General features: G+C 50.6%; 1 protein-coding gene across 1 annotated transcript in view; it reads left to right on the top strand.

Moving 5' to 3' along the window:
* The first annotated feature begins 3619 nt into the window (after positions 1-3619).
* Positions 3620-16880, top strand: part of LOC102763308 (potassium voltage-gated channel subfamily A member 3) — a 53311-nt gene continuing 40050 nt past the window's right edge. The window contains exon 1 of the mRNA XM_015563525.1: positions 3620-3708. Coding sequence (XP_015419011.1) covers positions 3620-3708 — 89 coding nt within the window. The remainder of the gene's footprint in view (positions 3709-16880) is intronic.

Here is a 16880-nt window from a genome sequence, read left to right as displayed (position 1 = left end):
TTTTTTCCCCCTGTAAATTTTTTTAAAAGGCTAATAGTCTCCTAAGTGGACTGTAAGGGTATATAAATGCATAAATATGAAAGCATTTTGGAAGAATTACCTTTCATATTCTCTCTCTCTCTCTCTCTCTCTCTCTCTCTCTCTCTCTCTTTCTCTCCATTTCAACCTGCTTTAAACAAGTAAATCCTCCTCCAACCATAGGTCCGGCTTTAGCTGCCACCCATTTCTTTTCTCCCCTTTGAAGCCAAACCTGTGAAATGTTGTCTGCATTTATCTTCATTTCCTCACCTCCCACGGCTGCCCCCTTGGCTCAGCACACGACAATCTGGCTCCCACCCCATCACTCCCCGAAACGGTTCTCACCACAGCCACCCATGACCCTGTTGCTAAATCCAGCCCATGCATTTTGATTGGATGAAACTTTTAATGCATTAGTTATTGTCTAATATGACCTCCCTCCCTCCCACAAGCTGGCGATTCTCTCTTTCCTGCACATCCGAATATTACTCTCTCTGGGGTTTTCTCCTGTATCTGGGTGATCCTTCTGAGACGACGTCTTTGGCCCCACATGAAATGTCTGTGTCTCACCACTGACTTTCCTGGGAATCACTCCTACGTGGCCAGTCTACATCTCCAGCTCACGTCTGTCTCCAGAGGGGTGGACCCATATAGCCAGCAAGTCCCTCAGACTCAGCGTCATTCCTTCCCACGCCACGGTTTCTTTTCCTGATCCTACTCCAGAGAATGGCTATCCAAGGACGCATCCCCACGCTGGAGTTCTGGCGTGGCTCTGATTTCCTTCTCTCCCTGACCTTATCTATCCGAACAGTGCCCAAGTCCAGGGAGCTCCTGCTCCATCCCCTCCCCTTGTCTCCCCGCCACGTAATCTCCCCCCACGGCAGGCCCCACTCCCATTCCCTTGTCCCAGTGTCTATGACAGACTCCCCAGTGGCCTCCCTGCCTCAGCCTTACCGTCTCCCGATCTGCTCTCCACGCTGCTTCCAGAACCATCTTTCTAAAATGCAGACCTGGTCATGACACTCCCCTTCTGCAAACAATGCAATGACTCTCCGTGGCCGCCGCCAGGGTCAAGTTCAAACCCATGAGCCTGGTATCGAGGCCCTGCTTGTTCTCAGCCCTCTGCAGGTCACCCCTGGAGCTCTGTGCTCCGTGTCCTTAATGAACACTCGCCCGAGGAAGAAGGAGGGCATGGTGTGCTGAGGGAGATCGCTATCACGCTATCACGGCCAAACAAACAAGTGAAGACCCAATTTTCCTATTTGGTTGAAAGAAAGGTTGTGGCACCAGAGAGTTAAAAGCATTTCCAGCAAGACTCCCGCTCTGCGGGGTCTGAGGAGAAGGCACTGGTTATTGTCACGGGCGTGGAGCGCGGGCTTGCTTCACTTTTCTGTTCCAACATCTGTGCCTTCTCTGAAGATGCTCTTTCCTCCCAGGCACACACATACTTACCAACTGCATTGGCATTGGAAAGCTAGTGGAGAGGCGTCAGCATTGGCTGTGTCTGGGTGGGCAGGATGACTGGACTGTTTATGTTCTTCTTGCTGGCTTTTATATTTTTACATGGAACTTGTATTATTTTTTTAAAATATATTTTTATTGATTTCAGAGACCAAGGGGGAGAGAGATAGAACATCAGTGATGAGGGAGAATCTCGAGCAGCTGCTTCCTGCACCCCTCCACACTGGGGATTGAGCCTGCAACCAGGGCTCCGTACCCTGACCTCCTGGTTCATAGGTCGATGCTCAACCACTGAGCCACACCAGCTGGGCGAGCTTGTGTAAGAAGAAACAGCGTAAATGACCCCATCTGAAGGTGACAATTAGTAGTAGCACGAAGCTAAGTGATGATACTTTTAAAAGGAGCTTACAGTTGCGAACATGGAGGGGACAATGACATGAGGAAAATGTTGCTTGAATTCAACCCACAGCATTGCTCGCAGGCCAGCCCCCAGGTGCTGCTCTGGGTGCTACAGAGAACAAAGGTGATGACACCTTCCACAGTGGGCGGAAGGTGTCAGCGCACCAGGCAGCATGCTAGGTGCTTTGGTGATGCTATTTCTTATCATCTTCACAACTGTAGGAAGTAGGTATCTTAATTCTGGTTTTGTAGATGGAGAAACTGAGGCACAGAGAGGGGTCTTTTTGGTGTTTTTTTTTTTGTTGTTGTTGTTGTTTTTTATTGACTGGCCCCAGATCACAGCTAATACATCAGGATTTAAACGCAGATATGTCTGACTTCATCCTGTTTGAACTACACAAAACTGGCTTTCTTAAGGATCTGGGAGGGTTGGCTAAGGCAGGGAAATAACACAAAGAAGAAAAGACGGGACAGGACTCCTTGGCCATGTGTGCGTCTTGGGGCGCCATTGCTGCCCTCCCGATGGGATACAAGTTCTGGTTCGGAGGGAAAGTGTGGCCTGGTCCCTGCCCCTGGGCTAGCCAGCAAGGACGCAGGAAGCACAAACTTGTTCGAATATCAGCCTCAGGAAACTGCTGCCTGAGGGGGACGCTCCCCTCACTCCCCTCCCCCAAACCCAACACAATGACACCACAACCAGCACTAGAAACCCTTGTATTCATGAGGCCTCGCCTCTCTCACAGAGGTGTGTGCCAGGCGGAGCATGCTGACTGCTGCTCCAGCGATGGACTGAGCCCCGTTCTTGTTCTCACTGCATGGCTGCCGTCCAGTCCTTGTCTGGGTCAGGAGAGAAAGTCCTGGGGAAAAGGCATCCATGCCCCAAAGTGTAGTAGAGAGAGCTGGGGCGGGGGAGGGTTAGAGGTGATTGGAGAACTAAAAGAGCGAACAGGAGGGTGAAGAAACTCCAAAATGAGCAACTATAGGGACATCTCACCAGCCCGAGGCTGGACGGAGAGGGAGAGCTGCTGTTGACTTGTCCTGGGGCAAGACCACCCTGTGGGAGCTGGAACTAAGGCAGGGGGTGCCCCGTGGAGGTCGGGGTCATCGGAGATGCAGACTGTCCTTGAGATGCTGCTCAGAACAGCAACCGGGGAGAAGCACTTGACCTCCCAGTTCTCATGGCCTCCAGTCTCCGGCCAGTGCCTCTCATTCCCTTGGCAGCCAGAGGACACGGGCCTGGGAAAGTCATTTTCAGGGTTGGTCCCTGTGGGACAGGGCAGAGCAGGGGAAGGGCACTGAAAGGTAGGTGTCAGGTGTTGCCTGACTCCCGTTATCTCCACCAGCCCCACACATCACCCAATGAACAAGCCAAGTTTTTAAAGTGCCTTCTGTGCAGTTTAATCGATGAAAGTGTTACCCTTACGTTCCACCATAGAAGCTCTAGAGCTGGTGCCCTCCCCACCGTCTGCAGCCTCACTCTACTGGTCTATAAAGTAAGAAGGGTGGCCCTAGCCAGTTTGGCTCAGTGGATAGAGCATCAGCCTGCAGACTGAAGGGTCTTGTGTTCGATTCCGGTCAAGGGCATATGCCAGGTTGCAGACTCGATCCCCAGTAGGGGGCGCGCAGGAGGCAGCTGATCAATGATTCTCTCTCATCATTGATGTTTCTATCTCTCTCTCCCTCTCCCTTCCTCTCTGAAATCAATAAAAATATATCTAAAAAGAAATAAAGGAGGGTGGCGATGCGGGGTCTCTGGTTCACCTTCTCCCAGGACATCTGGCTCTGGCAAAACCTCGGAACCCATGGCCACCTCGAGCTGGGCTTGGCCAGGTGAGCCTTTTCCAGGCGGCTCCTGAAGGTCACAGAAGTTAGCGTTTTTAATTATGCGAGGCCAGGTGCGAGGGTAGGGGAGCTGCTGGGAAATGACAAGTGGTAGGCGCAGTCTTCCCAGGCCAGGGCACGTCCCGGCCGCAGTGATGGATGTGCTCAGCCTCCCTGGTTGGCACGGACCTGTCAGGACTTGATAAAGAGCTCACCCAGCACTGTGCTAATATGAACAAGGAAAGATGGGATGGGGGTTGAACACGCCGCCTGCGAGCCATCTGGACAGACAAGGTGAGCAGATAGGCCCTGAAGGGCAGGAGCCGCCTGTGTCCTTCCTGTTGTCTTCCGTGACTGTTCCCTCCCGCCCACTAGACTTTCCTGCAGCAGTCAGCCCTGGTCATCTCAGCTGGAAGGGACTCCAGGGGGAATGAATGACAGAGAGAAGACGGGGAATATATGGCCTCAAGCCCAGAGCGGCCACCAGGGGGCCACCAGGTGGGAGGCAGACTGTGGGCGCCTTGCAAGCCATTGGGAGAGGCTGGGCGTGTCCAAGAACAGAGGAGCCGCCAAGTACTTTCTAAGAGGGGAGTCACATGACAACTGGGTAGGGTGGGGGTGGGGAGAAAAGGTCTGGTGTGAAGAAATTGAGATGTTTAGGACACACAGTGGTTCTGAAGGTACCTCTCAGGTTCTGAGGTCCATCACCGCATTGACTACCAGAAATGGGAGAGAATTGGTTTGTTTTCCATGTTGGGGGCTAAACTTGTTGGGTTTAGTTGGACAGTGAGATGTCTAGGTCAGTGTTCACACAGAAGGTTGGACTCTGGAGGACTCACCAGAGAACAGGACTAAAGCCAACGATTGGCTGGCCTTAGAGGGACAGCTGCTGTGAGCTTCTTTATATTTCTGTTTTCTTTTCCTTTTTTAACTTTATCTTTATTGTTGAAAATATTACAGATGTCTCCCTCCCCCCGTCCCCCCCCATTGAACCTCACCACCCGTTCCTGCCTCCTGCTGTGAGCTCCTTAATGAAGGGCTAATCGGGACTGAAATTAACTGGCCTGGAGCTCAGCGAGAGGAATAGAAAGCAGTCCTAGGGCCTGGGTTCCTCGATGGGTAACTTCAGGTTCCCCAGAGTCTCTAGAGATCATTTCTCACCCTCCAACCCCTCCTTTTTGGCTATCCACCCCGAGATGTGAGCCACACCCCTTCTAGGTCTGGTGTCATGGCTCAAGGGGGAAGCCTGGGCAGAGTGAGGATCTCCATTGGCACCTCCCAGGATGAGAAAGAGGGTTCTTCTTGAAGCAATCTACTCCCCGGGCGGGTGGCTGAGGGAAGGGCCAAGCAGCCTCCTGAGAAGTCGAAGGGACACCCATGAGTGTGACCTGACCTCATGTCATTCTCTGAGGGCAGAGGGTGGTGCTGTCCGGGTGCCATCAGCCACCAGGGTGACGCCCCCTTCTTCCCCTTCTCCAGCGGATCTGTTGGGAGTTGCCGGCCACATCTCCGTAACCTGGGGTCTCCAGAACAAGAGGAGAGGATGTTAACCTTAAGGGGAAAGAAGAGCCCAGAAGAAAACACAGACCCCTCTGGAGGGAATAGCACGTCCAGGGCGTCAAACAGCCTTTGAGACCGAAGGATACTGTGGGGCTCAGGCCAGGGAAGGGCCCGCTAGATCTCTGACGTCTGGTTTTAGAGTGGACAGGCATGGGGAGCCGGGGAGTGTTTTGTAGAAGAAAGGAGATGACGCTAAGGAATCTGGAGGCAGGCCTGGTCTGGCTTTTCTCAGTTTTCCTGGACACCCTTCCCTTCATCCCCTTTCTGTGGCCCCCCTGGACCGGAATGTTTGGGTTCAAATCTAAGCTCCATTTGTTTATACGTCTGATTCCCACGCCACACTCTGAGCCCCTGAAAGGGAGGGTCCCCATCCTGTTCTTCTTTGAAACGGTGGACCCAGCACCGTGCCTGGCACCAAGGGGCTTCGCAATATACACCCAGTGAATGAGGAACTAGGAAGCTAAGGCCTCCACTCTGGAGCCAAACTACCAGGATTTGAATCCTGGTTCTACCGTGTATTGACTGTGGGCGAGATTCCTGCCCTCTCTGGGCCTCAATTTCTTCATCTGTAAGATGGGATCATAACAGCACCGATCTCATAGGGTGGATGTGAGAATGAAACGGGCTCCTGTGTGTATCACGTTTAGAACAGTGATTGGTTCTCAGTAACGCAGATGAATTATTGGCTGGTGGACTTTGTTTGTTTGTTTGTTTTTTTAAGACCTGCACCTTAAACATAATGAGTTGGTTAATAATTTCTCTCCAGTGCCGTGGCTTGTAAGGAATCTGTGATGAGGTGAATTAATGATCACACAAACAAATTATATGCAGGATTTCCTATAGTAATTTGGCCCAGACAGATGAGCTCTAAAGAGCCAAATTGGCTCATTAATCTCTGCTCCGAGGCCCGTGGTAAAGGAGGATCATTCGGCAAGAAGTGCCATCCACACGGAAATTTGTTTTCGACAGCAGCGTCGGGCTATTTCCAGCCTCAGCCTCAGGGGATGCATTTTGATTTTGTCTCAGGCTGAAGAAGAGGGGGAGGTTTTAGTAAAAAGTGTAGGAAAGGGCAGAAAACAAATGTTGCAAGGTGCCTGGGAAGCCACTGCCCGCTAGGACTGAGCGGGAAGCCACTAGATCCAGTTCACGGCCAAGTCCCCAGCAGCAGCCTTCCGTTCAGGGAGATTAGAGGCAAGTTCGCAAGGAAAGCTCACTCACCGCAGAATTAGACAACCCCAGTCGGTGCCAGGCTGCCAGCTGTGCACACAGGTACAAGCACATCCGTCTCAAGGTCAGGATCCAAGACTTCCAGGTCTCTGTGTCTCCTTCTGAAATGACGATAACAGCTACCGTTTGTGGGTGCTTAGGACATGCCCAACATTATGCGAGCCACTGGACACAGATTGCTTTGGTTTCTCCTCCTGAAAACCCTCTGAGGCAGAAAAAAAACCCATTTTATTGACGAGTCAACTGAGGCAAAGTGATTTCCCCTGGACACACAACTAATCAGGCTTCGAACCCAGACAGTGTGACCCTGGGGCTTGCCCGCTCCCACACTACGCGTGCTGCGTTACACAGGCGTCCTGCAGAAGCAGCGGCCACTTAAACACTTCGTTGTTCGAATATATACTTAAGTGAATACACACTTAACGAATGGATGAGGCTGCTGTAGGATGGACTCTAGCCCCATCCCTGGAGTCTCCCCTGGCTGGGCTCTGGGCTCCATGAATAGATGCTGACAGGGAGACCAGCCTGCCTTTCCTAGGCCCTCTCTTGGATGATTAAAGCAATACTTTGGCTTCCAGGATCCTGGGGCTGTGGACCTTCCCTGGAGTCCACCCCTGGCTGGGATCACTAGCACCAGGGTGGCAACCCCCGAAGGTCAGCCGATGCCTGTTGGATTTTTACAGCAACACCAGCTCGACTGCAGATCTGCCCAGCAGTCAGGGACTCTTCCCAGTGGCCGCTGCTGGGTCTCTCCTCTCGTGTCTGATATGCCACCAGGTCCCCTAACCTGGCTCTGCTTCTCCTTGGCTTGTTGGGAACAAGAACGACTTTCAGGTTATTCCAAGCTCATCTTTAAGACATAATCGCCGGCAGAATCTGAGGGGACTGAATAAAAGGAGGTCATTCGGACCCTGTAACCCCCGGCTAGAATCCGCTGCACCGACAGGTAACCTGACAACAGGCCTCAGCCACAGGAACCCTGATGAAAAATGAGATCCCCAGTTCCCCTGCCTCCTGCACCATCCGCAGCTCTGCTGAGGGTGGAGGCCCCGTGCGAGGGATGTCCCCGCCCCTCCCCAGCCCATAATGAATAAGCGCTTGCTCTGTCTGCCAGGCTGGGGAGGGTGGGCAAGCCCCTGTCTTGCACTGGAAATTCACCAGCTGAAGAATCGCAAGTCTGGACCAGCCCCATCGCCCAAGGCTATGCGGATCGGCTCCTGCTCAGATCCCAGCAGCTGGACAAAATCTCGTTCCTCGTCCCTGAACACGACATGGGGAAACAAACAGTGGCATTTGCCGTGTTAACGCCCTCTGCAGCCTGTGGCACATGCCATGCATACTGAGCACTGTCGAAAGCTCGCTCACCCAGGACTGGGAGGTGAACATGGGCTCTGAGCGGGGAGAATGAGCTGGTCTAAGAGAGAGCCCCCCAGCCGACAGCCACGGAAGGTCCTCCCTCCCTTCCGATTTCCATAGCGGCTGTGCTCTGGGCATAAGGACCCCAAGGCTCAGGCTGGGCCCTGCGTCCACAGCCCAGGGCCACCGAGGAAGGAGGCCCTTCCAGGCTCATCGGAAAGCTCCCTCCTAGTAAGAATGGCTGTTTGTATTTCCAAATTTCCCTTTCTTATAAGAACACCAGTCAGGTTGGCTCAGGGCCCACCCTAATGGCCTCATTTTAACTTCATCAGCTCTTAAAAGCCCTCTTTCTAAGCAAGTACTGGGGACTAAGGCTTCAACATGTAACATTTGAAGGGGCACAGTTTGCTCCATAACAGCCCACTTCTTACTCCGGCCAAGCCATTCTGCCACCATCCCTGTGTTTTCACAGCTTGGCAGAGTCTCTCACTCTCTCTCTCTCTCTCTCTCTCTCTCTCTCTCTCTCTTATTCCCATGCATCCTCCAAGGCCATTTCCTCCGAGCAGCTTTGCCTGACCAGCTCACACAGGTATAAGTCCCTCCTTGGCATTCTTTACCATTCATAGCAGGAGTCAAAACCCCTCGAATTGTATGGATGAATGGATATGGGTTACTACTGACGGTTAGATCATAAGCTTCTAGTATGTAAGAATTCAATCTTAGATGTTTTGGATCTCCTCGTATCATTTCTCTAGTATGGGCTGGTGCTATAATATATACACATGTCCTCTTCATCAGAGAGGGGTGAATACGCTGCCTCTGATGAGATAACTCTTCAGCTCTAAGGGATGTGTTGGGTTATCGTTTCATCGTCGGCAGCCACAGGTTGATTGGCTGGGAAGTTTTTTCCGTTTGTTTTAAATTCACGTTGAGCAACTGTTCAAGCTGCCTGGGCACGACACCCAGCTTTGAGGCCTTTCCCCGGGGTGTGGTATCTGGTTGTCAGTCCCAACAAACTAATGCATGGATGGAAGGAGGCAGAGGAAGAAGAGGCTGGATTTGCCAATTTGAGTAAGATTGAGGACCGTTTGACCTTTGCCCTTCACCCCCGCTAGACAGAAGTCCCACCCATGCATGCTGCTGGTCGACCAGATGGCCACTTAGGAGATGCGAGCGGGTTAATTGAACAAGAGATGTTATTTATTGAACTGACTGCCCGGACTCCAGCACAGGGAGTCGTTCTGTAAATGTTTATTGAAACAATGAATAAATGCAGTCAAGAGTGCAGATGGGGAGTGACATTTCACAGGGGCAGCCAGGGTCACCTTACCTCGTTTCTCTTATCCCCTCACCCTCCTTTAATTTTCCTCATCCCCCTCATGATCACTTTAGTGAATGTGGTTTTTAAGTTTGTCTTCCCCTGCTAGAGCAGACGCTTCATGAGGGTGGGCCTAGACTTGGTTCTTTTTCACTCAGCACTTAGAGGAGTGACCGGCACAGAGGGGTCCCTTAGGTAATATTTGTTGACTGAATGAGTGAAGGGGCCATTTAACTGGATCATCCCATTTGCTCCTCACAACAATTTTGCCCTTTGGGCAGAGAAGGACTGAGTATAGGCCCATTTTACAGATGTTGAAACTAAGGTTAAGAAAGGCTACATATGCTGAAGCTCAGGCAGGTACAATGGGCCTCGGGCTCAGCTCCTTTAAGAACGTATCTAGCCCTCTTTCCACTACACCATGCTGTCTCCCCAGTGGCTTCACTGAGTTATTATTTAATAATTCCGTGGTGAATCAGGGAAAGAAACAGCCTGACAAAGAATGTCTCTGTATTACCTGCTTTATTGCTCTGAGGACATTGTAGACTCATAATCAGTCCTTTATATCAGGAACCCGTGGACATTTCATGGCAATAACAATCCTAGGTCTCTTAAAAGTCACCGTTGCCTCTTTCTGGGCAGAATTTATAAAACATGGGATTTTTTTTTTTCTCTTCATCTTGGCTATCAGGAAGCACCAAAATTGAATTAGTGCTTAATTATAATAATTATCTGATTTCTGGTCCAATTATATCCTTTCCTCCTATACGTGATTTCTGGTTTTTATTTTCGTTTTAACCAGTTATGAGTGTGGATGCACAGCTTTGGTTATTAGCTGTAGCAAATCCTTCTTCAAAATAGCTCTGTAGGAAATATAGAAAATAAGCAATAGTTGGCCTTAATCACATGCTGGCCATGTGCCAGGGGCCATTTTTGCACTTTACACATATTAGTTCATTTCATCATCAGAAAAACTAACTTTTATGTTGCCAGACAAACTATTATAATGCTGTGTGATGAAAGCAGTGTTTGGAATTATGAAAGACCAGACCAGGACCACTTCCCCTGCTGCTCATCGCCTCCACCTCAATTATTTCAACTCTGCTCGTTAGACCCGCTTTGACCCTTGCCCCCCGCAATCTATTCCCCAAGGAGGGGCTAGGCGTATCCTGGTAAAACAAGGCACGTCATGTTACTCTCTGCTCCAACCCTGCAATGAGAGTCAATGCCAAGGTTTTTCCAAGAGTCCACAAGGCCCTGCCAGATCTGGCTCCTGTGTGTCTCTGGCCTTGTCCCCCAGGGCTCTGCCCTCGCTCACTCTGCTCCCAGACCACACTGCTTTCTTGCATTTTCATGACTATTTCAGGAACCTTTCAACTCAGGGGCTTTGCAATAGCTGTTCTGAAAGCCCGGGTCTCTCTTCTTCACATATCTGCATGGCTTGCTCCCTTGTTACCTTCTGGGGTCAAATGCCACCTTCTCCGGGAAGACTTCCCTGATTACCTGCCAGTCCCCCTCAATATTCCCTGTGCCTCTTCTCATTCTGTTTTTCTCCTAAACACATTTAACTAGCATCCTATTGATTTTAATTGATAGTTTATATTGACTGAATCATATGATGTAGACTCTCAAGGGGCAGGCATTTTTGTCCATCTTGCCCTTTGCTACCTCTCGATTGACTGGACTAGTCTTTGGCATATAGTAGGTGCCTAATTAAATATGTTCTGAATTAATAAGTTCATGTGGGAAGAGGAGGCATATTTTGCTAAAACATACCACATTTTGTAAATATACAAAACTAAAATATTCACGGCAATTATTAGACTTTTTCTAAACTCCTTCCGTCCATCCACATACTAACACTAGCAGGCAAATGGAGTTAGCATTGACTGGTTGCATAGAATGTGATTGTCTGTGTGGATTTTTCAGATGCATGGGGCATCATGGCTGGCCTAGCTGAAGTTTCGTTACCGTTACTACAGTAACTCCTTTCTTCCCAACACCGCCTTCTTTCGAGTTCTTTATTATTTATCAATATCCCTGGGAACATGTGATTTGCAACAAGAAAGGTGGCATCATCAGTTTTGGGGGATTGAGAGCGAGGGACAGAGGAAGAGAAAGAGGAGGACAGTGATCAAGGCAGAGACCAAGTCGGTATTCATTACTGTCTCCCCGACTGTACAAAAGTACCAGGCACGCTGTAGGTCATCAATAAAGGCTGACTCATTGAATTGCTCCCATGGCCCTTGGTCTGGGTCTGACCATGTAGAGCTGGAACGATAAGGACCTGAAGTCAGAATTGTTTCTTAGGAACCTTTTGAGATTCTGGGCAAGAAATTCTCCCACCGTTGCCTAGGGGCCTGCAGCCATGGAAGCTTCTAGAGATGATGCTGACATCGAAGAGCCAGCGGCACCAGCAGCGAAGCTTGGTAGCTGCAATTGACACGGGGTGGAGGACACACATCAGACCACCATTTGGGAAATTGCCGAAGTAAAATGGGGACACTTTGAGGGAGGGCGTCACTCCATCAGCACCCGTGGGCTGGTGAGCCCAGGTCTGCGTTCCATGGGCCATCACAAAATTTAGATGTAAGGAGCTGTAGAACCATTTCAAGTAACTAGTCATTCGTTCTAGAAGTTTCTTTCAAAAGCACGCGAGGGCAGCATAATCTAGTCTCTCCTTTCTCTCACATGCGTGTCTTCAAGATTATCTAGCTCAGAGGTGGGGAGCATCCCACCGAGGGCCATACAGGGCCCGTGAAATCATTGGGTCTGGCCCTGCCCAGGCATTAGGGGTGAGTTGGTTAATTGCTTGACCAAATATAACAGGCTAATTTTTTTTAATATATTTTATTGATTTTTTACAGAGAAGAAGGGAGAGAGATAGAGAGTCAGAAACATCGATGAGAGAGAAACATCGACCAGCTGCCTCTTGCACATCTCCTACTGGAGATGTGCCCGCAACCCAGGTACATGCCCTTGACCGGAATCGAACCTGGGACCTTTCAGTCCGCAGGCTGACGCTCTATCCACTGAGCCAAACCGGTTTCGGCGACAGTCTAATTTTTTAAGTTGATCATTTGTATGCCTCACAAATGATGTTATAAATATCCCAATGGCCCTTGGCAGAAAAATGGTTCCCCACCCCTGGTCTAGATGGTTGTACATCCCTCTCATCCCCACCCCGCGCCTGTCAACATGGAGAATTGCCTTCTCTCAGCCTTTCTGGCCCCTTCTGGAGGTGAGAGCCTCTGTTCCTCTCCACATGCTGCGTGCCTCGCTGTTGACACTCCTGCCAAGTGTGTTCTTGCAGTTTTAATTGCTAGTCTTGGTGTGGGGCGGCCCTCTTTCTCCTGTGGAGGAAAAAGCATTCATTTCATGTCTAACCCAATTAAACCGTGAGCTCATGCACTCATGCCCATGGGCCACGGTGCGGGGCTCCGGAGACCTGAACAGAATAGAAACTGCCCAAATTAACATGATTCCCTCCTCCCCGTCCAGGGATGACTAACACCGGATATGATTGTGTGTGTGCTCCAGTAGCTTTTTGCAATTAATTAATCAGCAGGTACACGTCTGAAGAAAAACAAAGCCAGGCTTCTGAGTGTGAGGGCTTGCTGGCATTCTTGGACCCCCAGGACAATGACACGGGAGGTTCAGGGGGCTACGTCCTGCCCTGGTGATGCTGATGGAGACCCCTCCCAATTCCCTGCCTTGCGGGGGCTTTCATTCAGCTTCGAAGAGTCACACAGCTGATAGACTAGCCTCGAAGTTGGGAGATCGGAGTAGACGGTTATGCCTGCTCTGCTTCTGGCAGACATGGAAGGAGGACCCTCCTTAAGCCTCAGGTGTGGGCAGCAAAATGGCCAATGGCGATAGAGGCAGCTCTGAGTGACAGAGGGGCACTGAGCCCGGAGCCCAGACATGGGGCCGCCTAGGGGCCTGTGAGCTGTTAGGAATTGGGTCAGTCTCTCAGCTCTGTGGTCTTCAGTTACCTTTCCTGTGAAACCCAGTGGCTAAGCCAGAGGGTCTCCAAGTTCCCAGTGGCCTTGACCCTCTCTGGGTGTGAATATCGGTGAACGGCACTTAGACACCTCTCTCTCCTCCAATCTGCCTCCTATCACCATTCACTATTAATGTAGGGCCTCAATAGTAGGACAACGTGTCTTGGAGTTCATTACCAGGGCAGCTTACGGAGTTTTCTTGAGTCCAAGGGATCTGTGAGGCAGGGTTCTGACCAAGATTTGGGGTGAAGAGCCAGACATGCAATATGGCGCACAGGCAGAGAGGGTGGTCCGGGGGAGTGAGGCAGGAGAAGCAGACACAGCTGGGTCTGATGGAATGGGTGAGATGATAAGATTCGGGGAGAACCTACCTCCCGCGCTGATCTAAGCCGAAGTCTGTAGTATGTTCCTCATTCCCATGTAGAGACCAAAAGGGAAAGGAGCTATGAGAAAACACAATAACCCAACTTCATGAGGAGGGGGAAAATAGGATAAGACACCAACATTTCCCCAGCTACAAGGTCCGGGCCCAGAGGACAGGCCAATGGACCAAAAATAGGAATGGCCCCTGCCCTGGATGGTGTGCTCAGGGGAGAGAGTTTGGGCCCTGCACACTGAAGGGTCATGGGTTCAATTCTTGGTCAAAGGCGTGTGCCTGGGTTGCAGATTTTATCCCTGCCTGGCTCAGGACATGTGCGGGAGGGCAACCAATTGATGTGTCCCTCTCACAACAATCTCTCTCTCTCTCTCTCTCTCTCTCTCTCTCTCTCTCTCCCTCTCCCCTTTCCCCCCACCTTCCTTCCACTGTCTCTAAAAATCAATGGAAAAAACATCCTCAGGAGAGAATTAACCAAAAAGGGGAATGGCCCCTGAAAGGAACTGTGTAATGTTACACACCTGTGACCTTGGATGATTCATGTAAAGCAGTGGTTCTCAACCTTCTGGCCCTTTATTTTTATTTTTTAAATATATTTCATTGATTTTTTTACAGAGAGGAAGGGAGAGAGACAGAGAGTTAGAAACATCGATGAGAGAGAAACATCGATTAGCTGCCTCCTGCACATCTCCTACATGGGATGTGCCAGCAACCCAGGTACATGCCCTTGACCGGAATTGAACCTGGGACCTTTCAGTCCGCAGGCCGATGCTCTATCCACTGAGCCAAACCGGTTTTGGCCTTCTGGCCCTTTAAATATAGTTTCTAATGTTATGACCCAACCATAAAATTATTTTCGTTGCTACTTCATAACTGTCATGTTGCTACTGTTATGAATCATAATGTACATATCTGATATGCAGGATGGTCTTAGGCGACCCCTGTGAAAGGGTCGTTCGACCGCCAAAGGGGTCGCGACCCACAGGTTGAGAACCACTGATGTAAAGGCTCCCCACAACTGATTCCCAGGCTGTTTTGGATCCCTCTGTCTCCCAGACCCTGTCCCTCTCTTCACGGTCCCACACTCACACTCACCCAGCAGAGGTCAGCTTGTCCTTGAACCCACTGTATGCACAGGTGGACATGTCTGGATAGTATGAAAGTTCATGCAGAGAAGAAAAAGTGTGAGCGTACAGTGTTTAAAATTGAAATCTCCCCACATTTTGCTCCTGGATGTTAGGAATAAGAATCAAAGCCACAGTAGAACCCATTCTAGACATTCAACCTCTGTATGAACCACGAGGGAGGGAACCCATGAGCTAATTAATTAAATTCAGACGGGAATTAAAAACTCATCTGTTTATGGAGATTGGTTTGGTCCCATGGCGGGGCAGGTACCCTGTTCTCTCACAGCAGGTTTTACTGTTTTTTCCCTGGGACACCTCAGTACATTCACTTCTCTGTGAATACATCAAGTAATGCCTCTGAGACAGGTGTACCTGCTACCCAGAGCCTCCGCAGGAAGAGGGACGCTTGGAAAAGTACTGTCTCAAAGCCGTTTCCCTCGTATTGCCCCCAGCCCAGCGAAACGCTGAGAAACAAACATCCTTAATCACCCTGTGGAGTTTCGTCGGCTCATTTCCCCACAGCTGTGAGGTCAAACGAGGTGCCGAGTTCTGCCTGAGTAACGGGTTCCAATGGCAGGGCCTCGACCAGGGAAAGCTCCGCTTCAACGCACGCGTTCTTGTTGAGTTTTCTCTGACACGCACCAGTGAGAGGCAATATTCTGTTTTGTCTCGCTTTCTCTCCCCGTAACCAAGACAGAAAGCTATCAGTGTGTGCGTGTGTGTGTGCGTGCGTGTGCGTGCGTGTGTGCGTGTGTGTGTGCGTGTGTGTGTGTAAATGACTCCCATATGAAATGATGACAATGTACTGCTGAGTAGGGTTCTCTCAATAAGTCAAGAAATGCAAAAATCCAAGTTCTAACTATATTAACCTCTCCTTTTGCAGAAACACGTCCCCCCCTGAGCCTCCCCTCGCCAGGTCCCTGCATTTCATCTCCTGGGTGTGGGGGAGACTGGCTGAGACCCGAGAGTCCTGAAGCCTTGCGGAAATGGTAGTGGTGCCCTCTTGACGGTGCAGAGTTTCGGTCAGGAGGACATAGACCAGGGTCAATGCTGACCCTCCCTGTAGCTTATACACACCAGGTCAGAGGGATTGGACACAGATATCCCAAATGGAAGAGGGTGCTCTTTTCCAGATCATTCCACGGGAGCCTCTGGCCATCCTAAACTGGTCTCTAGGCAGAGGGAGATCATGCTTGGAGCAGCTAACAACAGTGAACTCTGAAACATCCTTAGGGAGAGAGCAAAGGGGGTCAACTCTGTTTCCAGAATGATAGTGCTCTTGGAGTGAGTCTCAAGAGTCCTGCTCAAGTTGGCTAACTGCCTCTTAAGGGGCAGGTCCATTGGACTGTAGGGTGTTTTCCTTCTGCAAGAAGGAGAGCCGTGTGGGCCAGCGCTAAGTTGTTTGGGACCATTGGCCATGCGGGCTGTCTGCCACCAGCTGCGTTCTCTCTCTGCCTTTCTCCACGGAGCATTCCTCCTCGCCTCTAAATAAGTGATGAGCAAATATTTAACCAAATAGGTTTGGAGGACAGCCGAGTCCTTAGTCTGGCTGACCCTGGTCATGCCTCAAGGCGGGGGTTTTCTAGCTCTATCTCCCCTCCCCACCCCGCACTCAGCACCCTCCTTCACCATGGAGACTGTGGTTCTGGGTGTGTGGTTGCTCACCCACGTCCTCTCTTCTCAGTCTCTTCTACAGTCAACACGCGTGTAGTTGAGCAGCACTGCCCAGGCCCTGCACTCCAATCTTTGGCTCTAAGGGCCCCTTCCCCGCCCCCTCCCGGGCCCGGCCACCAAAATACTCTGTGTTGATCCCCAAACACCATATTCTCAACCGAAAGGATTATGCCATTTCTCAAGGTGCCTCACTAAAAACTACAGGCGTGTTGAGTCGGCGGGAGAATGTGGTTGAATGTTTTAGATCTGACATTTTCTTGAAAAAGCAACACTGGGAACTGTTTGCATCTCTTCCCGGCATCTTATGGAACCGCAGACACACATGTGAGTTGGGGGTGGGTTTGTTTTGAACCTGGCAGCCGGTACTCATTTGCGGGGAGCACTCCAAGCAAACTGGATTGGGACCCAGGGGGCGCTGTCCAGCACAGGTGCTCAGGCACCCAGTCCAGTTTGGGTTGGCAGAGCGAGGCTCGGTAGGGAGGTTTCCATCTCCAGGACGCAGGGAGAATGCACAGCAGGGGGAGAGGGGGGTTTGCTGC

This window comes from Myotis davidii, unplaced genomic scaffold (genome assembly GCF_000327345.1).
Source record: "Myotis davidii unplaced genomic scaffold, ASM32734v1 scaffold217, whole genome shotgun sequence".
Taxonomy (NCBI): Eukaryota; Metazoa; Chordata; class Mammalia; order Chiroptera; family Vespertilionidae; genus Myotis; species Myotis davidii.
The sequence above is the reverse complement of the archived record's forward strand: the minus strand, read 5'-3'. Positions and strand labels throughout refer to the sequence as shown.